The sequence below is a fragment of the Aquarana catesbeiana genome, linkage group LG03, assembly GCF_042186555.1.
Source record: "Aquarana catesbeiana isolate 2022-GZ linkage group LG03, ASM4218655v1, whole genome shotgun sequence".
Lineage (NCBI taxonomy): Eukaryota > Metazoa > Chordata > Amphibia > Anura > Ranidae > Aquarana > Aquarana catesbeiana.
The window spans coordinates 651,800,258-651,826,455 of NC_133326.1; the positions used below are offsets into that span (position 1 = coordinate 651,800,258).

The following is a 26,198-nucleotide window of genomic DNA, read 5'->3' on the forward strand; positions in this document are numbered from 1 at the left end:
ACGTGAGGTATCGCAGCAGACGTCAGAGCGAGAGCAATAATTCTAGCCCCAGACCTCCTGTGTAACTCTAAATTGTTTACCTGTAAAGGCATTTAAAGCGTCACCTAAGGAGAATTTTAAGTATGGCATTTTGCCGCCATGCCACGGGGGCACACAATTTTAAAGCGTGACATGTTAGGTATCTATTTACTCGGCAATAACTTTTACAAAGTAATTTTTTTTAAAACGTGGTGTTATATAGTGATTGTGTGCAATAAGAGTCATTAAACTGTATTTTTTTTTCCAAAAAATTGCGTTTGAAAATTGCTGCGCAAATACCGCATAACAAATTGCAACACCCACCATTTTATTCTATAAGGTCTCTGCTAATATATATATATATATATATATATATAAAGTTTGGGTGTTCTAAGTGATTTTTCTTGTACAAAAAAAAGTCGATTTTTGCATGTAGGAGAGAAGAGTCAAAATTGTCCGGTTGGGAAGTGATTACATTTATACCAGTCACTGACCAGAACAAGTACACATATCATAGACTTCATGTGTTACATGCCTGCTCTGTGACTATAAAATGATGGAAACCACTGGATGGGAACGATGATAGAGATGGGGGATGATGAATGATAGAGATGAGGATGATGATAGAGAGGTGATCCTTCCCCTCCCCCCATCACACAGCCACGTGTTCCTCTCCCCAGCTTCGCGCGCCAGGCCTTAGCAACCAGCAACGCCGTGGAGTTATACGGACTAGCCAATCAGCGCCCGCCCCACATCCCCTCTCTGTAGATCCCGCCTCTCCCTCTTTCTGTGATTGGCGTCTCCTCGCGGGCCAATGACTCCGTCCTCCTGGCTCGTCCAATCGTAAAACGGAAGAGGCGGGATTAGCTGAAACGGGAAGTGCATGCGGAGAGAGAGAGGGCATTTCCGGTCACACGGAGTAGTCAGCAGCTTTGGCGAGGAAGGAGCTAGTGCGGCGGGAAGAGGAAGGTAAATAATGGGAGATGGGTGGGCTCAGTGCTGGGGGTTCCCGTATCTCCGCCATGGATGTTGTGTGGGCACATTAGGGGCCTCCAAAGGAGCCAGGAGAGGGGCTGGCTGTTGCCTATAGCAACCATCTGCCTCCTAGGAGATCGCAGCACTGATCTGTGTGTAGGGGTGTTTGTCATTGTATGTATACGATGTGTTTAGCTCTCTATCAGAGGCAGTCTTATATTCTATGTCTTCTTATAGGGGATCTGACCCTAATAGGCCTCCATTGGTGACCCCCTTCTGTAAATACCCCTTGTCTGCTGATCCTGTGTCTTTATTACCTTCATAATGAGAAGGCCGGAGTTCAGACTTCACTGGCTGCATGCTTGTCCCTCATCAGAGAGCACTGAAGGGTGGGCAGATACAGCCAGGAACTTGGCATTTCCAGCTGGACACAAATGGGAGCCAACCAATCACTTTTGTTTTTTTCCTTGTGTCGTTCGACCTCCTCATTTTATCGCTGATTGCGGTCTGGAATGTGATCCGTGCCAAGCTGGCCAGCTCCATCCTATGGACTCTTCCAGGTACATATACACTATATTACCAAAAGTATTGGGACGCCTGCCTTTACACGCACATCAACTTTAACGGCGTCTTAGTCCGTAGGGGTCAATATTGAGTTGGCCCACCCTTTACAGCTATAACAGCTTCAACTCTTCTGAGAAGGCTGTCCACAAGGTTTAGGAATGTGTCTATGGGAATGTTTCACTATTCTTCCAGAAGTGCATTTGTGAGGTCAGGCACTGATGTTGGACAAGAAGGCCTGGATCGTAGTCTCCACTCTAATTCATCCCAAAGGTGTTCTATGGGGTTGAGGTCAGGCCAGTCAAGCCCCCCCCCAAACTCGCTCATCCATGTCTTTATAGACCTTGCTTTGTGCACTGGTGCGCAGTCATGTTGGAACAGGAAGGAGCCATCCCAAAACTGTTCCCACAAAGTTAGGAGCAAGAAATTGTCCAAAATGCCTTGGTATGCTGATGACTTAAAGTGGAGTTCCACCCATTTAAGTGTCAGCGGCTACAAAAATTGTAGCTGCCGACTTTTAATAATCGGACACTCACTTGTCCCGCGGTCCAGCGATGAGGATGCAAAAAGCCTCGCTCCTCTCTGCAGTGCCGGCATTCTAACTGTGTGTGCCTGGCTGTGGCTCCACAGCTGGGCACACACTGCACATGTGCGAGCCACGCTGCGTTATGTGATTGGGCAGCAATCTTCTGATACCTGTGATGTGTCCCAGAAGATGGGAGGGAGGAGAGGTGATCTTCCTTCCGGAGCCCGGGGAGGACGTGGGAGCTGGGTGCCCATAAAAACTGGGTATCTGTAGACGAGCTAATCACCCCCCCCCCAAAAAAAATAATCACATGCCAAACGTGGTATGTCGGGGGTCACCATCACTTAAAGCGGAAGTTCCATTTTTGGGTGGAATTCCACTTAAAGAGGTCACTTCACTGGAATTAGGGGGCCAAGCCCAACCCCACACCATAATCCTCCCTCCACCAAATCATTTGGCTCTAGAGTTGCCACCTCATCCCTTTAAACCCGAACACATATGAATTCCACAGGTTCTGAGGCTAATTTAATGCAGATAAGGCACCAAGTGAGTTGAATTACCCCCTTAATCAGCCACAGAACCTGTGTAATTAATGTGTGTTCGGGTTTAAAGGGATGAGATGGCCACCCTATTTGGACCAGTGCACAAAGCAAGGTCCATAAAGACATGGATGAGCGAGTTTGGGGTGGAGGAACTTGACTGGCCTACACAGGGTCCTGACCTCAACCTGATAGAACACCTTTGGGATGAATTAGAGCAGAGACTGTGGGCCAGGCCTTCTTATCCACATCAGTGCCTGACGTCACAAATGCACTTCTGGAAGAATGGTCAAACATTCCCATAGACACACTCCTAAACCTTGTGGACAGCCTTCCCAGAATAGTTGAAGTTGTTATAGCTGCAAAGGGTGGGCCAACTCAATATTGATCCCTACAGACTAATGCTGGCCTTACACTATACAAAAAATCGGCCGAAAAATCGTTCGTATAGGCACTTCGTTCGTTTTTCGGCAAGTTAATGGGCACAAATCGATAATCGTTTGTGACGTTTTTGTGGAGAAAAAACGAACGGGAAGTTTGGAAAATTTCTGCCGAACGTACGATAAATTGCAAGGTTAATGTGTTTCCCGTCCGAACTGCCTGCACTAGGTATATGTAAAAAAACGAACAAAAAATTATTTATTCATGTCCACCGAACAATTTATCGGTCATTACATGATGGCACGATCGTTTGCGGTCACGGTCGAACGTTCGTTTTTCGAAAATGTGTTTGGCCGATTTTTCGTATAGTGTATGGCCGGCATAAGACCGGGATGCCATTAAAGTTGATGTGCGTGTAAAGGCAGGCGTCCCAATACTTTTGGTAATAAAGTGTACATAACCTCTGTGGGTGAGGGACATGGATTTCTGAGAAGAGACTGTGGTTTGGGGCGTGCTGGAGTTGGCACATGTGGAATAGTGATCTGTACTAGGGTTGCACTGATACTAGTATTGGTGCTGATACCAAGAATTTTCAGAAGTACTCGTAGTACTCGTACAAATGCTCTGAGGTCTAATCTGATAACAGGGCAGCCTCCCCTGTATCCTCCTCTGGTCCCATCCCCCTCCACTGTCCCAGATCTTTCAGGATGGAGAGCGGAGGAAGGAGCTGGTAAACATGTCCTTTTCTGAATGAAAAGAGTCAGTGTTTATGATGCTTCAGTTTATGAATGGAGAGGAGCCTCTGTCTCCTGTCCATTCATCTTCAGTGCAGCTGAGGCTGCAGAGAAAGGGACTGGGGAATCTGTGTCCTCGGTCTCTTTCCCTGTCTTAAAGGGGAGATGTCAGAGGTCTGTTTAGACCCCTTTTATCGCACCCAAAAAGAATAAAACATTCCTGACACAGTCCACTCTTCATCAGTGCTGCATATTAGTGCCACTGTCACATGACATAAAGAATCAGTATCGGCAAGTACTTGGTAAAGTGGTATCAGTGCAACCCTAATCTGCACGTGAAGTTTTTCACAGGACGCATCCCTATTACTTTCCTTTCTCATAATTTACATGTTTACTGACTTTTGCAATATTTACTGTAACGTTTTATTTGCACACACAAGTTTAAAATTGAAGGGCTGGTCCCACCAAAATCACACAGGAACGCATTACTGTGTGATTCCAGCGCCTTCTTTTTTTTTTGTTTTGCAGCCCATTCATTTGATGAATGGGTTGCAAAACACAGCGGAATGCACAAAAACTCGTGCATGCATTGCTTTTCAGAAACGCACCAAATGGTTCTGCGGTAACATGCGATCTGGTGCTGTGAACAATGTACTGGCTCCTGCAGCAGATCGCAAAGGCAGTGGGTTTTGAACCCCAAACGCCCCTTTCCGCACCGCATTCTGGTGTGACCTGGCCCAAAGTCCACGTTCATATTGGGTCATTTGGAATTAGCGATTCTGTCTGCGATTCCAAATGGCGGCAAAGAACTCAACATGCGTTTGAGTGTCGTTATTTCTAATGGCAGTTCTAACCCAGTGCAATTGACACAGCTTATTTTTGACAACAAATGTGCATAAGGCGCAGCCCGTTAAAGTGAATAATCTGTAGGGCTGAAACAACTAATCAATTATGAAATGAATTGATTACTATTTTCATTATCGATTAATCGGTCAGTAACATAATGGGGTTAAAAAAAAACTAAAATGAGCCTTTTATGGTACAAAAAGAGCAAATCGCTACAGTAAATATTATTTCACTGTTCTACGGAAAAAAAATGAACCCCTTCCAGTAGTGATTTTTTATTTTTTTTCTCTTGTACTATAAAGGGCTATTTTTTTTTTTTTTAACCCCATTATGTTACTAAACGTCTTAGACCCGGTTCACATATATGTTTTTTGGTGCTTTTTTCAGCCGCTGTGTATTTGGAAAGGGTCAGGGACTTTTTTTTTTGTTTGTTTAAAGCAGAATGGTGCTTTTTTGGTCACTATACTTCAATGGAGATTCACCTACAGAAAAGCATATAATGCATTTTTGCAGCAATTTATGTTTTTTAATTTGCCCAACAAATTGGTCAAAAAAAGCAAAATCACATGCGCAAAAATCAAAACACAGCAAAAAGCACTGCAGAAACAGATCAACCGAGCTTTATGCTGGCCACAAGGATCAATTTTCAGAAGAAAAATCTTTGTACTTTCCCTGAATGAAAGAATGTTGTTTGAAATTTTCAATTGTTTTTAACATCCTTGTTTTGAGATTTTGGTGTTTACAAGTTTTTTTTTTTTTGCTAGAAAATTACTTAGAACCCCAAACATTTATTTTTTCTAACACCCTAGGGAATAAAATGGCGGTCATTGCAATACTTTTTTTTACACTGTATTTGCGCAGCGGTCTTACAAGTGCCATTTTTTTGGAAAAAAAAATCACTTTTTTTAATAAAAAAAAAAATAAGACAACAGTAAAGTTAGCCCAATTTTTTTTTTTTTTTTTATATTATGAAAGATAATGTTATGCCAAGTAAATTGATACCCAACATGTCACGCTTCAAAATTGCACCCGCTCGTGGAATGGCATCAAACTTTTACCCTTAAAAATCTTCATAGGCGACGTTTAAAAAAGTCTACAGGTTGCATGTTTTGAGTTAGAGGAGGTATAGGGCTAGAATTATTGCTCTCGCTCTACCGATCGTGGCGATACCTCACATGTGGTTTAGAGCTGCACGGTTCTGGGAAAAATGAGAATCGCAATTATTTTGCTTGGAATAAAGATCACGATTCTTTAATATGGTTAAATTAAAAAAGAAAAATCAGCTGTAGACAGCGCATGCGCAATCAACACGCCGCTCGCTTCCCGTTGCTCGGGGCTGGTTATTCATTTAATACAGCAAGGGATGGATAACCAGCCCCAAGCATCGGGAGCGAGCGGCGTGTTGATTGCGCAGTCCAGGCCGGGCACTATGCTTTCTGCTGACTGAAGTCAGTTCCGGTTGCTAACATTGGTTCCGATATCGGCGCCATTTGCGTTCCACGCTGGTTCCGGCGGCTCATCCTCCGGTCCAGGCTACATCTCGATGACACCGTCTGCATGTTGCTTACAGATTGAGTGATGGTAGTTGCCTCAGATTCTAGCGTAGTGGCCCGTGTTGTAACATCTACTACTTCCTGCTTAAGCCCAGCCAGCCCCCCCCCCCCCCCCCCCCTGAGAGCCATCTCTACACGAGAGGCCAGTGATTCAAAGTCCTCTCTGGTGGAAGAGTTTTTGTAAGAATGCCCAAATAGTCTGCTCAGTGAGCTGCCCAGTAAGACCCCTGCTGGGGTGTCGCACTGTGTGATGTACTCACTGTGACCGGAGATGTGACATCAGGGTTCAGAGCGTGTCTTTCTGTCCCACACCGGGGCTGAGAGAAGCTGGGTCCAGGTAAATCAGCTTGCATGGACATTGGATAGTGGCATATGCAGGGAGCAGCGCTCATCATTGTCTGTCTGGGCTAAGGAGCGGTGTGAGGGAGAGAGAGCACGAGGCAGGCAGGGGGAGAGATCACTGGGTGGTGAGAACGGCGGCATATCATTGCCTGGGCCATCCGTTTCTCTCTCCAGGTCTGCAGCCAACAGTCTGAGTGCCGTCCTCGTGGTAGCCACCGGTGCCATCTTGGATGTGTCTGGGGTAGAAGCCGCGGACTGTACGGGGACCAGGAAATGCTCCATCCCACCAGCGGGACCTCTTGTAGCAGTCAGCCTTCCCTGCCACCCGGGTAACTAGCTGGAGAGGATAATGTTGGGTATGTCTACCGTGGAGGACTGCTGGAGAGCCGAGGACCGGGAGCTCAGTAGGAAGTGGAACACGTCCTCACACTTCCATGCCGAGACCACGCCCCCCAAGAATCGCGGTAATCCTGGCTGGAGATCGCGCGCGCGGGGGTGGTGAATCGAGATCACGATTCTCTATATGATTAATCGTGCAGCTCTAATGTGGTTTGACCATCATTTTCATATTCGGGCGCTACTCACTTATGCGTTCGCTTCTGCGTGCGAGCTCATTGGGACAGGGCACTTTAAAAAAAACATTTTTTTTTTTCTTATTTTACTTGATTTTATTTTTTCACTGTTAATAAAAATGACAAATTTTTTTTTTTTTTTAATATTACAAGGAATGTAAACATCCCTTGAAATAGAAAAAACCATGACAGGTCATCTTAAATATGAGATCTAGGGTCAAAAAAGTCCTCAGATCTCATATTTGGACTAAAGTGCAAAAAAAAAAAAATTGTCATTTTAAAAAAATGACATTGAAAAAATGTGCCTTTTTAAGACGTATGGGCGGAAGTGACGTTATGACGTCACTTCCGCCCTGTTATGGTATGGAGACGGGTCGGGGCCATCTTAGCCTCACTTGTCTCTATACCCAGCCACGACAAAGACCCGATCGCTTCCGCCGGTGCCGACAGCTCCGGAGAGCGGTGGGGGGGGCCCTCTCCCGCTGCTAACGGTGATCTTGCGGCGTTTCCGCCGCAGAGACCACCATTATCGTAAGAACGATCGGCTCCTGAAGAGATGGATACCTGGGTTGTGGCAGCAGCTGCTGCCGTTACTGAGATATCCATCTTCAAAGTGCCAACGTATATGTACAGGAGCCGGTCGGCAAGTGGTTAAAACAAATGTAATTTCTGAACGAAAACCACATACACTGTCTGAAAATTCCTTTGATCTCCTCTAATAGTATATACAGTATATCTCCTCTAATAGTATATACAGTATATCTCCTCTAATAGTATATACAGTATATCTCCTCTAATAGTATATACAGTATATCTCCTCTAATAGTATATACAGTATATCTCCTCTAATAGTATATACAGTATATCTCCTCTAATAGTATATACAGTATATCTCCTCTAATAGTATATACAGTATATCTCCTCTAATAGTATATACAGTATATCTCTTCTGTCTGTTATTCTCAGAGTGGATTAGAGATTTTGCTCTCTAACCATATAGTTGGTTATTATATATTTAATAATTGGCTTTTTTTTTTTTAAAAAACTTTACATATTAAATTTAAATTGTATACCAAACCTCCTTTTTTATATTTTTAAATTTTATTTATATTGATCAAAACAATAATCGGCCAACTAATTGATTATGAAAATAATTGTTATTTGCAGCCCTAATAATCTGCCTTACGTGTGACATACAAAAAACGCATGTAAATCGGCCCTAAAAGTCTTGTCCCTGCTCAGCCCTGAACACCATAACATCCTGTGAAATTCACATGCCATTCATTGCGGTGTGATTTGAGCCCATTTTGGAGCCAGAACCGCATTGCCTTTGCAATCCTTTTGGGGTGGTAAATTTTGTATTGACAAAAAAAAAAATACAAAAACATGTTGTATTGTTTTACAATGTGGTGGGATCGCTGTGTTTCCTGCACTGTATATGTGCGAATCTAGGCTAAGGCGAGATCTGAATGGGGCCTAAAGGGTTAAAGCAACACAGATTTTTTTTTTTTTTTCCTGGTATCTTCAGCTGGACAGGTACGGGAGCATATCACTGACTCCAGGTGTACCTTGAGACCTCATTCACACCATTAGGCATGCTAAACTGAGCCGCATTAGTGTGCAGGCTGGTGAGTGTTGGGCTGTTTACTTTTCTAGCTTCATTATAAATGTCACAAATGACGCTTCATTCCTGTTCCTTGCAGAGTTGTGGGGCAGTAAAACCTGTGATTGAGCCATGCTTTTACTGCCCCTCAACCGGGTGGCTGGAGGTGTTCTGCGGTGCAGGAATCGTACAGCAAGGATAGTGCTGCTGAATGTAGCCGCTCTGCAAGTGCCACGCGGTTGTGTTGTGCTTGTGAGGGCTTAATGGGGTAAAGCCGGTCGAGGCAATTCCTGATCACTACATGTCAGATGGTTCCTGAAGAACCACCTGAATGCAGATCTCTCTTCAGAGAGCTTTGTTGGTGTGAATGAGCCCTAGTGCTGACATGGGGTGGGGTCTATGCATTGCGGATTCATCCAGCATGTCTACATATATTTTTTTTTTTTTTTTTTATTCCAAGCCCCCTGAAGGCAGGTTTTGGTGTGATTGGGGGACATAGAAAACAAACGTACCCTAGTGATGAGCTGGCACTGATCTGTACAGGTTATTATAGGGTGTCACACATACTGAGAATGAGCCTTCAATAAGATATACACTAGAATACTGATCCCTGCAGGACGGCTGGGGATGGGGGTCTTCTCAGCATTTCCATTCTCAGCCTTTATTCATATCTGAGGGCTCAGTGATGAAGTATGAAGAGGAGGAGGATGTGGAGCCGGCTGTGGCTGGCTTTGTTAGTGTAGATTAGATAGGAGGAGAAGGGAGTGGAGTTAGTGACGCCTATTAAAAGTACACCTATACTTTAAAGCTTAATGTACATGAGACCTTTTACAACCTCCCCTGAACGATGTTTAACCACTTCCATACCGGGCATTTTCACCCCCTTCCTGCCCAAGCCAATTTTCAGATTTCAGCACTATCGCACTTTGAATAACAATTGCGCGGTCATGCTACACTGTACACATATGACATTTTTATCATTTTTTCCCCACTAATAGAGCATTTGATCACCTCTGCGGTTTTTATTTCTTGCGCTATAAACAAAACAAGAGTGACAAGTTTGAAGAAAAAAAAAATATTTTTTACTTTTTGCTATAATAAATATCCATTTTTTTTTTTTAAACAAATTTTTTCCTCAGTTTAGGCCGATACGTATTCTTCGACATATTTTTGGTAAAAATAATCGCAATAAGCGCATATTGGTTTGCGCAAAAGTTATAGCGTCTACAAAATAAGGGGATAGATTTATAGCATTTTATTTTTTTTACTAGTAATGGCGACGATCTGCAAATTTTTATCATGACTGCGATATTGCGGCGGACACATCAGACACTTTTGACACATTTTTGGGACCATTCACATTTATACAGCGATCCGTGCTATAAAAAATGCATGGATTACTGTATAAATGTGACTGGCAATAAAGGGGTTAACCAGAAGGGGGCGCTGTAGGGGTTAATCATGTTGCTAGGGAGTGATTCTAACTGTGGGGGGAGGGGACTCAGAAGGGGAGGAGACCGATCGGTGTTCCTCTGTACAAGGAACACGTCATCGGTCTCCTCCCATCTGACAGGACGTGGATCTGTGTGCTTACGCGCACAGATCCACGGTCCTGCTCGGTTACCGGGAAATCGCGGGTGCCCGGCGGTCATCGTGGCCGCCGGGCATGCGCACCGGGACCCGAGTGACGCGGCGGGCGCGTGCGCCCCCTAGGGGACCTGGAAGGGCCGCCATCATATGACGGCGGCCCAGGATAACAGCTGCACCGTCATATGATGGTGGGCGGGCAGCAATGGTTAAAAACCTCCCACTTTTGCTGCGTTTACATTACGTGTCTAGCCACGTTTGTGTTCAGGATTGTGTTGTGTTTTTGTTTTGTTTTTTTCTTCTTCTTGCAAATAGTAAAAAACGACAGTAAATGAAATGCGGCTAAACAAGCATTACCGTGTTTACAAAGCTGTTACAGGCGTTTGGCATTTTTAAATGCCTCTGAACATCCATCCTGAACTTTTTTTTTGAAAAGGAAAAAAAAAAAATGTTTCTTAACTCCATTGCCTAGAAACAACTATAAACGACCCTGTGTACAGTACTGATAAGATAACATGGAGGAGAGTTCAGGAGCAGCTGAAAAAAAAGTCCAACTTCTCCTAAAGCTGAAGTTTAAAGGGGTTGTAAAGGTAAAAATGTTTTCACCTTAATGCATTCTATGCATTAAGGTGAAAAAACTTTTGACAATACCGCTGCCCCCAGCCCCCCGTTTTACTTACCTGACGCCTCGAATCTTCGCTGCTCGTCCTCGTCATCTTCATTGCAGCTCAGCCTGGTCGCTGATTGGCTGCAGTGGATGGATTGAAAGCAGCGCAGCCATTGGCTCGCGCTGCTGTCAATCACATCCGATGACGCGGGGCCGAGTGATACAGCGAGCGGCTATAGCCGCCGGCTGTATCATGGGAGCGCGCCCGCAAGCACTCACCACCATGCGAGGGAGCTCACATTAAGGTGGTTAATGCTTGCGGGGAGGAGCTGAAACAGCCGCCGAGGGACCCCAGAAGACCAGGTTCGGGGCCACTCTGTGCAGAACGAGCTGCACAGTGAAGGTAAGTATAACATGTTTGTTATTTTTTTTTAAAAAAAAAATTTACCTTTACAACCCCTTTAATCTTATGTTTTACCTTCCCTGGATCATCTCCCCTCATCAACATGCTAATGAAAATTTTAAATAAAACCTTTCCATTTCCTAACCCATGTCAGATCTGGTGATGTAATCACTGGGTCTCTGTGTTTCTCTATACTGTGCAGACAGATTGCAGCTGGTAGGAGGACCTTGTAGTGTGCTGTACATAGCTTCCTGAAAACATCACAGCACCCTGGGGCTGTGGGGAAGCCACTATTAAAAGGTGGTTTTTGTTTTGTTTGATGTTTAGTCTTGCACTCTAAGCCCCTGTTCACATTGGTGCAATTTGACATGTGAAATCGCATGCCAAGTCGCAGTCTATTGCCGGCAGCGGCACTGTCCCAATCGGTGCGACGCCGCACCGATTTCCAAAAGTAGCTCCTGCACTACTTTTGGTGACCTCAGTAGACATCTGTGCATGAACCCACATATTTGTCTTTCAAATCGCCCCCCCCAACGATTTTAAACCCGTGTTCAGGGTGGATTATATTTTCCTCGAGTTGGGCTTTGAGGCTGAGTTCACACTGATGTGATGGGTCACATCGCATGTGAATCGCACCAAATTCCTGTGCAAATCACATGCAATTCTGTGCAGTGCGTTTTGAGCCCATCATTCGCACTGCATCCACATGAAAAAGGTGCAGGTACCCCCCCTTTTATTTTGCCACACTGGAATCGGATCTCGTGGGTCTTCATGCAGCTTGCTTTTGGGGTGTCGTTGGCTTTCCTGCAACACATAGTTGTGAGCCGAGCCTAAAATTAGAATTCCAGACACCACCTAACTAATCTTAAAACTGCTCTCTCCTCACTCTCCCCCCCCCCCCCCCCCTCTCAACACCTATTCTGACTCACCTGTGTAAGAAAGATGTATATACTTGCCTATTTTCAGGCTGGTCCAGTCACGTGATCCAGCTCCTGTGTCGGCCAGCGTGGCTGCAGGGGAGAGGAGGGAGTGCTGACAATGGATTTGACATAGAATTCTATGGGCGATGTCGCTGCTCCAGGCTTTACTAGCCCTTGTCAAAATGCACACTCCTCTCCCCTGCAGCTGGTTCTGGCTGATGTGGGGGGGGGGGTCACGTGACTGGAGTGGCCTGAAAATGGGTATACAGCTCCTTCTTAAGCCGGCCATAGATGGTTCAAATCTTGACCAGTTCAGCAGAGACTGGCTGAGATTCAATCCATGTATGTGTGGGCTGATTGTACCCAAGTCGATCGATCTGTCAGCATGTCTGATTTTTAGGATGCGGTAGCCGCCGACATGAATCTGTGTTCGCCCGGCAGGGACGGCTCCCCCGCCAGGAATACACAATGGCTCAGTGGGAGGGATTCCTCTATGAACACTGACTGTTCCTGGTGTAATCAAGCAATTTACAGGTTGCAGGAAAGAAGATCGTATCATCTATGGCCGGCTTTATACAGGTTAACCAGAATAGTTGTTTGGAGGGGGGAGGGGAGCATTTTTAAGATTAGTTAGGTGATGCCTGGAAATTCAACTTTTAGTGTTAATGAGATCTTTGCCCCTCATGGCAAACATTAGCACTGTGACTCTTCCACAGTATCTGAGTCGTCCAATCCCAGAGCTGGTTATACAGTAGCACATGCTATAATATGTTTTAATCGTTGTAGAAATGAGAAGACCAGTTCAATACAGGTGAGCTGTCTTATTGCACAGGAGTTTTGCCTCCTCCCCCCAACGTTCCTGTTACGATTATATGAACATTGTTTGTAATACTGATTTTAATCCGGGACGCTCACAGATGCTCTTACTCCATTCTGTTAACAAAACATTTGCTTGGAAGAGTTGTATTGAATTGACTGCAGTGTGTGATATTTGTGTATGCACTGGTTTTTTTTGTTCCAATTCTGTGTGGATAAAAAGTTTAACACATTATTAAAAAATTATTTTTTTTTTTTTTAAGAAAAAAATGGGACGTAGAAAGTCAAAGAGAAAGCCTCCACCCAAGAAGAAGACTGGAGTCCTTGAGACGCAGTTCACGTGTCCTTTCTGCAATCACGAAAAGTCCTGTGATGTCAATATGTAAGATGCTATACGTTTAGATGTTGTAGGTGGCTGTTTGTTGATGTTGATCAGAATTATTGGCCTGCTGGTGTTTGTTTTTTTTTTTTTTTAAGATTTCTCAATTTTTTTTTTTGGACCCACTGTAATGAGCTTCTCCTATAGATGGGTGAACTGGGTTGGGTTTAATAAACCAGAATTTAGGTGACGCCAAAATCCCTTATTGCACTGTACAAAGTATTAAAGCGGAGTTCCACCCACTTTTGAGAGGTGGTCTTAAATGAAAGACCACCTCTCCACCCCTTGTTTTTTGGATATTAAAATTTGTATTTATTTTTCTTCTAACATACCTTTTTTATGAAGTACTTCCGATCCATCCGGTCTGCGGCACAGGACGTCATATCCTTTTTGTACGGCAAGTCCCCCACCCCCGCTGTCTTCTGGGACGTGTCTATCCGTGTCCCAGAAGACAGCTGGCCATTCACAAAGTGCCATGTGTGCAGTAGGAAACGGGCAGTGAAACCGCGAGGCCCCACTGCCGGTTTTCCTTTTCCTCAGGCGGCCGACATCACAGGGCTCCCTGGTCAGGGAAGTGTCCTTATTAAAAGTCAGCAGCTACAGTGTTTGCGGGTGTAACACCTTTTAAATGTACCACGACAGTTCGTGTGTGACATAATACGTAAAATGTTCTCACGGTTAGTGCCTACAGCTGCTTTGCAAAACTGAGATCACCAGGAACAGTGGGAGTGAGGGTCCTGTCCCCATGAGCTTGCAATCTAGGAAAGCCCCTTTGTTTTCTAATTGCAGATTGAAATAAATGGGGTGGTGGTGGGAGGGGTTGGATTCCCCCTATTTAAATTATAACTTTGTATTCTCTTGTCTGTTCCTATAGTTAGCTAGTCTGTCAAAGTTATGATCATTTTAATGGTTATATATTAATATTGGCTATAAAAGTAAACGCAATGCTCAAATAAGCGGAGCTCTTCATGTTTATAAAGAAAGTAGAACCGTAACATAAAAGCTAAAGATTGTAATACAGAGCATATAAAACAAGGGCAGGGACGCACATCAGACTGGTTCCATTATTCCTCTTCTAAGCTTTGGGTCCAATTAGAAAATCAAATGAACTCTTTTGATCTCTGTGCCCTTCCATGGATCCCAACCACTCTTCGAAAGGGCCCATCTCTCTGAGACATTACACGTCAGACAATCCAAATATGGCAACTTGTAGCCCATCTAAACCTTTTGGTCCCTTGACTCCCTTCTTTGGGACCCCGGCTTTTCCACCGGCACTGCATGCAACGGGGTATAGGCCTTGGATTAAGGAAGGTCATGGGTGACTCACTCAAGTTCTTCGAGCAGATCAGTCACTGATGATGGCTACTCCTTCCACATCAGTAGCAAGCCACCCTACACAATGGTTTCCGTACTAGCCCTTCCTTGACAGACGTTCTTGGCGACCCATCGGGTTTCGAAGATATGCTCCTCCAGGAAGACCCTCCAACTCATGTAGTCTTCCAACTATATTCATTAGTATTGAACGCTCTGACCCCTGACTTACTTCCTTACATGTAGGTGTGGGAATCAGAACTACGTCACTCAATTTCTCTTGCGGATTGACAAGTGTTTTATTCCAACTCATAAACTTTCCCTTGACAATACGACCCAAGAAAAAGGGTTTAAACCTGTGACTAGGTGGTACAGATGTTCTTTGACCATCCATCACTTCAGTCCTTCCTCTCCAGACTCTTGTTGGCGTCATGTAGCCAGAGGTACCATGCTTCACATATGGTGGGAGTGCCCCCCTGCAAAGAGATTTTGGCAACAAATAATTGAACTGTATTGTAAGTTGATGGCCACCTCCTATCCACCTGAGATAGTCCTTTTGTCTATGCTTCCTGGATCCTTCAAATCTTTAAAGAAAGACCTCTTGCAACACTTCCTGGCTGCAGCTAGGGTAGTTATTCCCTGCCATTGGAGATCGAAGACTATGCCTTCCGTCGGGGATTGGGCGAGTGAGGTGGACCGTATAAGAGACCTGGAACGACTGTTAGCTCAGGAAGCTGGATGGGAGGAAAAGTTCTCCCTCACCTGAACCTCATGGTTCATGTTCCGCTACTTCTTGGAGTTCCTTGCTTGGGCTGAAGGTGGTTCTGCAGACATCTCCCCCCCCCCCCCCGATAGCTTTGTTAGAGTGTATTTTATTCACCTATTCATTTATTCTTTTTTCGTTCCTTGCTCTCTTAAGCTCCCCCCCATCTGACTATGTAATTCCTTATTGCGGTGTAACGTCCAGGGGCCTAATATCCATTTCTAGTGTTAAGTACAGTGTGTGATCCCTTCAGTATACTACTTTCTCAAATATAACAGCACTGCATTATATTTGAAAATACAGAAAGAAGACGAGAGGATTAGGAGTGGGCCAACGTTCCTGTATACAGAGAGCAAGGTTCCCCCTTGTGGGATTCTAAGGCCCTAATGGTGATATAACACCAAAAGACAATATGGATGATAAAAATAAATTTATTATAGTATATACAGTTCAAAGGTAGCAAACAATGAATAATAAGAAAAACGTGGCCGATACAGTTACACATCTATATGATACATTGGTTAGATGCTGTGAGGGATCAGAGGACACCATATGGAGTGCAGGCTCCACACCCAACGCGTTTCAGAAATTACTTCCTCCTTCCTGGGTGTATCAAGGGATCATAGCATCATACTATAAATGCAAATAAATAGAATTTAGCCAGATACAGCATAGTGGAATATATACAATATATGGCCTTTGTCCATTCTAGTGCCAAACAACAAACAGACTTGCATGTTGATGATGGAAAATCGCATATTGTCCACATAGGTATATATAATGTGAATATAGCCACGGAAGTAATAATCTGGAGGCTTAAATGTCAAAAAAAGTAATTGACCTGTGTTCTGGATGTATATGGTCCTATGCTTCGCAAATAAATTAACCATTCAGGAAAAAATCAACTAGGCACACAAAGGAAACATCACATCGACACTTACCAAGAAAGATCATGTATTAAAGCATCCCATGGATAGTGGTAGAGACCACCCTGCCGAGTAGCGTATGGGGGCAACTGAGCAAGCCCAGCAGTGCTTCTTAAATACCCTAGGAGTAACAGCCATGGCGTCACATCGCCCTGCGGCACAAAGCGCCATGCTGGGGCGGTGTGTGTTCCACTGCTGGCCCCTGGGCGCATGGCGCAACCACGTCACTGAGCTAAGCTAGACCTCCCAGGGGAGGAGATGAAGAAGGAAGTCATTTCTGAAATGCGTTGGGTGTGGAGTCTGCTCTCCATATGGTGTCCTCTGATCCCTCACAGCATCTAACCAATGTATCATATTGATGTGTAACTGTATCAGCCACGTTTTTCTTAAGTATTTATTTAAGTATTAATTGTTTGCTACCTTTTTGAACGGTATATACTATAATAAATTTTCTTTTTTTTTTATTTATTTATTTTTTTTTTTTCTTTCATTCATATTGTCTTTTGATGTTCTATCACCATTAGGGGCTTTAAAATCCCACAAGGGGGAACCTTGCTCTCTGTATTATATTTATTGATGTCCTCCCTCTCTCAATTAAGCACTGGGTTGTATCGTTGCTTTTGCCTAGTGCCGGCAATGCTCCATATACAGTCTTTAATACTTCCTTGTTTTTGTGAATATATGTTCTTGACTTTGCACTTAAGATTTTATCTACTTTGTATTGTCAAAGCAAACGTTTGCTAATATTTTGTATATGTTAACCTTTCTATAGATCTTGTAATAATATCAGGTTGAACTAAACCTAGAGCAGGGATGATACGTTGAGCAAGTCATTCCTCAGGATTCTGTATGTTGGTTGGGCTCCAGGACAAAGATGGGGCCTTCATAATTGGCCCTCATGTTTTAAAGCACTTAGGCATAACCCACACAAACACCCTCTGCCCGCCCATGTAGTCCTCTGTCCAATGAGAATCTATAAGGGGTTGTTCTTAATCACCAGGAAGTATGTTTTGTACCACAAACATCCTCCAGGAAATATGTTACTGTCTTCCACAAGGTGGCAGTGTTACTCTGGGAACACCTGCATTGACCCAGGTCAACATTCCAGTCCATATCTGGTTCCTTTGATGTTGTTGCAAGTCAAGAAATTGGTCATTTTAATTTTTACTCCTCACCAGGAGGTCTGAGTTGATGCTCCTCTACCCTCACCCATACATCACATGGGGAGGCCTATGTGAGAACATCCTTCAGGAGATGAATTCCCATTTGCACCCCCTTGTTACAAACGCCCTGCTGTGTAAACAGATTCGCCTGGTGCTTTAAGATGACCTCCAGCAGGCCATATGGCTCTGTTTATATATAACCAGAGTGTAAAATTCCTAATTGTCTGATATGAACCAAGTTTTGTGGCGCTACGTTTTGTATACATCTCCAAAAACTAATTTGGGGCTATCCAAACTCCGGAACAGACAAGATAAATTATTTTATTATTTTTGTATATAGTGTAAACAAAAATTTGCCATTAATTTTCTTAGGGAAAAGAACGCTAATTCAAATGAGCATCATTTAAAAAACTTTTTTTTCCCTTTGTTTTGGTTTAGATTATCGGTTTGTGTGTGTGTGTGTACACGTGTACGAACGAACTGTAACTAGTTTGTTTGCATCAAGCTGGTCCAAACAAACTATTTTCATCAATGCATATAGCAGGTGTCAGCACTGTATGAACTTTATACAGCGCTGTGTTCTGACAGCAGGACAGGGACTACCCATCCGGCTCCTGGAACAAATTCAACTTGGGCTGAGTGCTGCTCAGCCATTCAAGATCTGTATTTTCTGAATGAATACAAAGCTTCCACTGAGGCAAGGAGAGTGATGTCATGCCTCTTGGTATCAGCTAACTGGAGGAAGTTTTGTATTTATTCAGAAAATACAAAGCTTCCTGTGAATGGCTGAGCAGCACCCAGCCCAACTTGTTTTTGCTCCTGTGGTGGGACCGTTCATGGAGTGCCGCTGACCACTTCATGTGTTTTGTGAAGAAAATGGATTGTTTGGACGAGCTTGGCCCTAACAAACTATTAAAAGTTAACTAAAACCTGGAGTTAGGCTTTTAATGATAAAAATGAGTTTGTCATCTCTTGTGTATGTATTGCATTTTGTTGACTTGATGTTTTTCTGTGTTTTACAGGGACAGAGCACGGAATACGGGGGTCATATCGTGTACGGTGTGCCTCGAGGAATTTCAGACACCTATAACCTGTATCCTTTACTTAATATATATAATTTACCAATATTGCTTCAAAGTTGGGAGGGCACTAGTACCCACATTACTTCATCTTATGAACCAGACACCCAGAGTAACTTGTTTGTTCTTAATCTGCTTTCATATATTTGGTCATAGGGAGTTATATGCTTGTCACTATCCCATCATTGTGACTGATATGAGGCACAAAAGAGAATTTGGTTCAAAAGAGCAGCTCTATGTTCGTTGACAATTAAGATCTTACCTGCTGAAGGTCAGAATTGGCAACACAAAGATGTCATTGTGAGTTATAATGTATGGATTTTAAATCTTAGTAGGGAGAGTTAAAGTGGAACAATTTAGTCAGAAAATTAAGTCCTGCTAGCTCACTTCAGACTGGCCCTTTTTGCAGGTATAGCTATGTATAACATTAAAAATAAGTCCCTATAATGTTTAAAAAAAAATCCAGTAATGCACCGTCTCACCCTGATCTGCACATGCTCAGTTGCTCTCCATTTTTGCCAAAAACTAGAGACCGATCTGCTGAAGGCCTAAATATATACTGCTGCTCAGGGGCTCTGGGCTTCAGCAAAATGTCACCCTCTGGCAATACTGGAGGCAATTTACAGCACACAATAATTTTGGTGGAATGTTCCTCTCTAAAGAACATTAGTAGTTATGGGTAAAATTCTGCTTTAAAACCTCTGTCAGGTTATTCTGACTCCAGCTGTTGTAATAGTGACTTATCACTTGCTGAGACCTATGCCTGGCCTGTATAAGCAGATACAATCACAGTGGGCAGTCTTTATCAGATAGCTGAACTCCAAAATGCCCTTTTCCTATCAGCGAAGATCTTTATTGAAAGCAGGAGATATAACAGACAACAAGATGTGGCAGATGATTGAAAGATGGTATTTGCAGGTTAAAACATGGTAATGTGTTTCTGGATGCGAGCAGTTTTTCCATCAGGCCTAGAGCAGTGTTTTCTCAACTCCAGTCCTCAAGGCACCCCAACAGGTCACATTAAAGTGATAATAAAGTCTGTTTGTTATTTTTTTTAAAAACATATCCTTGCCTGCTCTGTGCAGTCGTTCTGCACAGAGCAGCCCAATCCTTTTCTTGGGTCTGTCACCGGCATTCCTGGCCCCTCCCTCCACCTGAGTGCCCCCACAGCAAGCAGCCTGCTATGGAGGCACTTGAGCTGCTGCTCTGTGTCCATTCAGACATGGAGCTCTGGTTTGGCCCTGCCCCCTCTCTCCTCATTGGTTCACTGACTTTGACAGCAGAGGGAGCCAATGACTCTCCTACAACATTGCTGGATCTAGATGGGGCTCAGGTAAGTAAGACGCATCAGGAAGTTGGAGGAAACTTCTTTACATTGAGGGAAATCTCTTGGACAGTTGTTACTATAACAAGTGCCTGCGTTACCAGGTCTCCTGCAACAACTCAAAATTTTACATTTTCAATTTCTCTTAGACAAAGGTCACCAGGGATTAATAAAGAGGATGAATCTCTCCAGCAGGGATACAGTAAAAAAAATAAAATCCTGACAGAGTTCACATCATTTCCCCACTTTATCCAAGGTCTCATATTAGGAGACTTTACATTATGGCAGTACAGTTGTATAAAGGTTTTCCCGCAGAGGAATTACTGACAAGTGTAATTTTTAGTTTTCCATCATCTTTCTTCAAGCTTCAGATCACTCTCCAGACTTTTTTGTATTTCCATTATGTTCAGTCGCTTCTCCTTGACGTATAATCTCAGACCTTTCAGAAGCAGTGGACGTCTACAGTGACTGGATCGATGCCTGTGAAGCTGCTAATCAGTAGCCGGCGGCCATCATTCGCGACCCCCGATCCTACCAATCTGCAACGGTCATCTTCTGTGTCTCACTTTCACCGTACCCAGCTATATAAGGGGAGGTCCCCTTTAGGATTAAAGCAGCTGGGATCTTTTTATTCAGCTGATGCTAGCCAGTTACAGCCGGACACGTGACATGTCTGATTAGTTGAGAATGTGCTTTTTTTTTTTTTTTTTTTTTTTTTTTTTTTTTTTTTGTTTGTTTCTTTTTTCTTCTTTGTTTTATTTTTTATGTTTGCTTTCAAGGATAGAAAAAGAATCACAAATTTTTATTTATATACTGTCAATGAGCCTGGAAATGTCAGGACCCTTTTTTTTTATGTAAAGGAAAAAAATTCAGCCTTTCATCAATTCCAAAAATCAAACAAAAGTGTTTGGAAACATTATATGAGGTGTGTATTATAGTGAGTAGTAATGACAGGCTGAATATCTACATTTGTTCTGGAGTTGATTATATAATGTGTCTGTTTGATAAAAAGATATAAAAAAAAATAGAGAGCACATTATTGTTCGTTCTTTTCTCACCGGCTGTGATGTCAGTACCCCAACTGTTGTCACTACTGAAATTTGGACTTGAATTTAGGATCGGTCTGAAAGGGCGCATCTGTTTTTGTTATCCATGTCAGCCAATCAGATTCTCCCTTTTATTATCCCATGCTGCACTTGGGGAAAAATGAACCTGAGAGTTTGGTTGCCCTCGCATCAAGAACCAGTTTGTCCCTCCAATTAAAAATGGATTTAAGTGTAGCCGTTATAGTAAAATCCACTGCTGCCTAAAAATTATAACGATTGCAGAAGGTACAAAATACTTGGCTGGAATAGCGGCGGCTAGGGAGTACCAGAGATGCATGACTATGTTTGGTCTTGTGAGCTCTGCTGCAAGAGATGATTTAGATTTTACAACAGGGGTAGGCAATCGCAACACTTCAGCTGTTGTGGAATGTAAAGTTCCTTGAGGCATTGCACGACTCTAATATCCACATGCATACTTCCTAGGGACAGAGGCATGATGGGATTTGTAAAACCTCAATTAAGTTGGGAGGACTGTATTAAATCTACATAAAAACTATAATGCAAGGATTTGTAGATTGCATAAACCTGTATTTTATTCACAAAAAAATCCAAATGTTTAAATGTACCATTTTAAGAAAAAAAAAAAAAAAGGTAATTTAGAAACTGATGGCAGTAACATGGCTCAAAAAAAGTAAGGACAGGGCAACAAAAATCTGGCAAGGTAAGTGGTACTAACAAGGAAGAGCTTGAAGAACATTTTGAAACGAATTTTAGGTTGATTGGCAACAGGTCCGTAACATGATTGAGTATAAAAAGAGCATCTTACGCCGTGTACACACGACCGGACTTTTCGTCGGACTAAACTCCGAAGGACTTTTCGACGGAGTTCCAACGACACGGACTTGCCTACACACGATCACACCAAAGTCCGATCGTTTCAAATGTGATGACGTACGACCGGACTAGAATAAGGAAGTTCGTAGCCAATAGCTGCCCTTGCGTCCTTTTTTTTGTCTGTCGGACTAGCATACAGATGAAGGAATTTTTCGATTGGACTTGAGTCCGTCGGAAAGATTTGAAACATGTTCTTTTTCTAAAGTCCGACAGATTTTTCGACAGAAAAAGTCCGATGAAGCCCACACACGATCGGAATGTCTGAAGGATTTGTTCCGTTGGACCAGTTCGGTCGAAAAGTCCGGTCGTGTGTACGTGGCATTAGAGAGTCTGTGTCTCAGAAGTAGTGTTGTAGTTTCAACACAGCTGGAGTGCTGAGGTTGCCTACCCTTGATGTTAAATAACCATAGCGGCTTTGGGAATGATGTTCATGCAGGGCTGACTAATTCCCCTCGCTTCCCAGCTATAATTGGTCGTGGGTCTGGCAGCAATAAGCACATGGAGCAGTCGTTTCTTCAGGATTAGTGATTGTGTCATTTTCTTATTCCTTAAAGTGATATAAAGGTACAAATATTTTATTTTTCTTACATTAACATGTTATACTTGCTCTGTGAAGTGGTTTTGCACAAAGCAGCCCCAATCCTCTCCTCTGGTCTCCTGTCAGCGCTCTGGGCACAAAGACCCCTTTCCCCACTGAGTGCCCTCATAGCAATTTGGTTGTTATGGGGGTATTCGAGCGTACTTGCTCTTGAGGGTCTCTGTGTGTCTATGGGACACAGTGTGGCTCAGTCACCTCCGCTCCCTCCTCACTGGCTGTGATGGACAGCAATGGCTCCTGCTGCTGTCTCAGCCAATGAGGAGGCAGGGAGCTATGAGAGTAGCGGCTCTCGTGCACATAGCTGTCTTGGGCTCTGGTAAGTATTGGGGTAAGCTGCATGCAGAAGGTTTTTTTTTTTAACCTTTCATGCCTTTAGAACCACTTTAAGGCCTTATTTTGCATGACCATAAAGCTGCATACACTGAATTCCACTGGCAAGAATCGGCAGATTCTTGCATCTGGAATGACAAGTGCATGCAAATAGTGGCTGTTGCATGTAGCCGCACACCAAGTGGTTACCTGCGGTCAGGGATGTGTGTCTGAGCCTGGATGGAGTCAGATGCATAGTGTGCAGCTACATCAGCCGCCGTCAGCACTTTGTATAGGCTGGGTGGCTACCCTTATTTTGCATGTACCTGTTCTAACTGTAAGAATCTGGTGCCTAAATGGCCACGTGAAGGAGGCCTTGCAACAAATATTTAACTCTACATCTGACTAGACGTCTGCATTAAACGTGCAGAAAACTAGGCCAGACACAAGGTGGCACTTCACCAAGATGGTCAATTTGGCAGCTTTAGTGAATTTTCAAGTCCCCAGATCATCAGACGTGGCAACTCTTCTGTTAAACTCGTTTTGGGTCTGTTTCCATTACCATAACGGTGTCAATCTAATCACACTGGGCCCTAAAAAAAGGGGTTAAGCACATCTGGTGTTTAGAACCGCATGAAATATATTTGCTTACACTAGAAGTGAACAGGATTACCTCCTATATATTTACAATTCTTTCACCAAGCTTCTGTGATGGAAAAGGATCTTCATGCTGTGATTGAAGTGTCTGGGTAGTGGATTAATTAGTACAGATAATCCAGTCGTTTGGCTGGTTTTCATGGGACTCTGATTAAAGAAGATGAGCTGGACCATAAAATGTGTCCCATTGCAACTGTACTAAATATGACTTTAAAGCAAAACTCCTCCAGTTGTCAATCAAAAATCCTTAACCCAGTTATTCTTTAAAAACTCACTCTATATAATTATATAGAGATCTATAAAAATATGTTTACCTTCCCACAATCCCCTGGGCAGCAGAAATTTCACTAAGTTGGGATGTGCCAGGGTAGGGGAATACGTTTTATTTCTGGCTGTCCGATGTACCTTGCAGGTCAAAATCTGTTCATACCACCCTTCAATCATAGCTGCCACGGGTTGTTAGGAAATCATACTGTCCCCTTCAGAGTAGTAAAAAGTCATTTCTACCTCAAGTAGCAGAGCATTCCACAACATAACATTAGTGAGTCTTTTTACACTACAGTGAGATTTCCTTTCCTCCCTTTTATACAGCTCGGATCTGCTAGAAGATCTTGGAATCAAATGAGTATACAGTTGGCTTTAAAGATGACTTCTCCAGTAGTCCCATCATGCCTCTGAGTGTCATGCTTGTGAGAGCATTGCAAAGTCTTGCTATGCCTCATGGGACTAGTTCTGCAACAGCTGGAGGTCCGCTAATTGCATATCCCAGGTGTAGTAGTTGGAGCCTGTTGGGTGCCTCCCAAAGCTCTTTTCACTGCATGGGCTGTGTGCAGCACAGTGATGTCAGTGCTACTTGTACATGGTAAAATCTAGCTTTGATGAATGCAAAGTAGATTTGTAAAACATACATAGATACACTATATTGCCAAATATATTGAACTGCCTACCTTTACACGCACATGAACTTTACTGGCATCCCAGTCTTAGTCTGTAGGGTTCAATATTGAGTTGGCCCACCCTTTGCAGCTATAACAGCTTCAACTCTTCTGGGAAGGCCGTCCACAAGGTTTAGGAGTGTGTCTATGGGAATGTTTGACCATTCTTCCAGAAGTGCATTTGTGAGGTCAGGCACTTGAATGAAAAGGTCTGGCTCACAGTTTCCGCTCTAATTCATCCCAAAAGTGTTCTATGGGGTTGAGGTCAGGACTCACTTTGTGCACTGGTGTGCAGTCATGTTGGAACAGGAAGGGGCCATCCCCAAACTGTTCCCACAAAGTTGGGAGCATGAAATTGTCCAAAATGTCTTGGTATGCTGACACCTTAAGAGTTCTCTTCATTGGAGCTAAGGGGCCAAGCCCAACCCCTGAAGAACAACCCCCACACCATAATCCCCCCTCCACCAAATGATTCGACAGTGCATAAAGCAAGGTCCATAAAGACATGGATAAGTGAGTTTAGAGTGGAGGAACTTGACTGGCCTGCACAGAGTCCTGACCTCAACCCCATAGAATACCTTTAGGATGAATTAGAGCAGATATTACAAGCCAGGCCTTCTCATCCAACATCAGTGCCTGACCTCACAAATGCACTTCTGGAAGAATGGTCAAACATTGCCATAGACACACTCCTAAACCTTGTGGACAGCCTTCCCAGAAGAGTTGAAGCTGTTATAGCTGCAAAGGGTGGCCCAACTCAACATTGAACCCTATAGACTATACGACTGGGATGCTATTAATGTTCATGTGCGTGTAAAGGCAGGCGTCCCAATACTTTTGGTAACATAGTGTATATCAATAAGTGCTTGTTTTGGGAGTTCAACTTTTTAACATCGAGCATTAGCACAGCTGGGTTACATGTTGGGGTTCTTGGTGCTCAGACATGAAAATACAACCTAGACTGACCAACACACAGCATTGAACAATATAACTGGACTTGCCAATAAAGTATTTTTTAATTCATGAAAATTTTATGCTTGAAGGTATCTTAGAGGAGCAATGCTTTGTTACCAATTTGATGTAAAAGTGTTTTTTTGTTTTTGTTTTTATTAAAATGGAGACAGAGTGACACTAAACTGATGTCATGACTTTTGTTGAAAGGCTCAGGATCAAGTGTGTGTGATGGGATTATCTTATAAGTGACACGAGGCATTAAAGATTTTTGTTTTAAGCCTCACTTTGAGCTCTAGCCCACCCGTCCACTTCTATTTTTTTACTTTTTATTTTACGGTTTCCAGAAGTCTTAGGCCTTTTTCACACGGCTTGGTAGCTGCGGCCACTGCTGACCGCATAACCCGATGATTCCAGCAGCAAGAATCTGACTATTCTTTCCGCAGCTACCCGGCCATGTGCCATTAAACCCACATCATAAAAAACGATCAATAAATGGTGTATTACATGCTGTTCATACTCACTCAGTCACTATGAGATTCAATTTCTGCATTCTGCAAAAAAAAACCTGGTTGATTCTGCTGCTCTCTATCTCTCTCTCTTCTGTCCATGTCCCCAATTCAGCTAGGGATTTTGCAGCTGTGGTGGCAACTCTGCACATGCTCAGTTTTTAGTGTATTTTCTATGCTGAGCATTTCCTCCCTATCACATCTGAGCAGCTCATGTGACTGTAGGGTCGCATATGTGGGTGTATACACAGTGGTAAATGACAGCCCACTCCCCACCTCCTCCACCATACCCACTTACTAGCTAAACACAATGGGGGTGGGATATTACATGTAGATTATCGGTGCTTTCACCTCACACATGTGGGCATATA

At 43.4% G+C, this 26,198-nt stretch overlaps 1 protein-coding gene across 1 annotated transcript; it reads left to right on the forward strand.

Moving 5' to 3' along the window:
* Positions 1-864: 864 nt before the first annotated feature.
* ELOF1 (elongation factor 1) lies at positions 865-25,503 on the forward strand. Its single transcript, XM_073622662.1, has 4 exons — positions 865-987; positions 13,247-13,365; positions 18,548-18,618; positions 20,366-25,503. The coding sequence occupies exons 2-4, from the start codon at positions 13,253-13,255 to the stop codon at positions 20,428-20,430; spliced, it is 249 nt and encodes an 82-aa protein (XP_073478763.1). The 5' UTR covers positions 865-987; positions 13,247-13,252; the 3' UTR covers positions 20,431-25,503.
* The last annotated feature ends 695 nt before the right edge of the window (positions 25,504-26,198 follow it).

Coding starts and splice junctions, on each gene's coding strand:
- ELOF1 (XM_073622662.1), top strand. CDS start 13,253: ATGGGACGTAGAAAGTCAAAGAGAAAGCCTCCACCCAAGAAGAAGACT. Junction 13,366..18,547: donor AAGTCCTGTGATGTCAATAT/GTAAGATGCTAT, acceptor TGTGTTTTACAG/GGACAGAGCACGGAATACGG. Junction 18,619..20,365: donor ATTTCAGACACCTATAACCT/GTATCCTTTACT, acceptor GTATAATCTCAG/ACCTTTCAGAAGCAGTGGAC.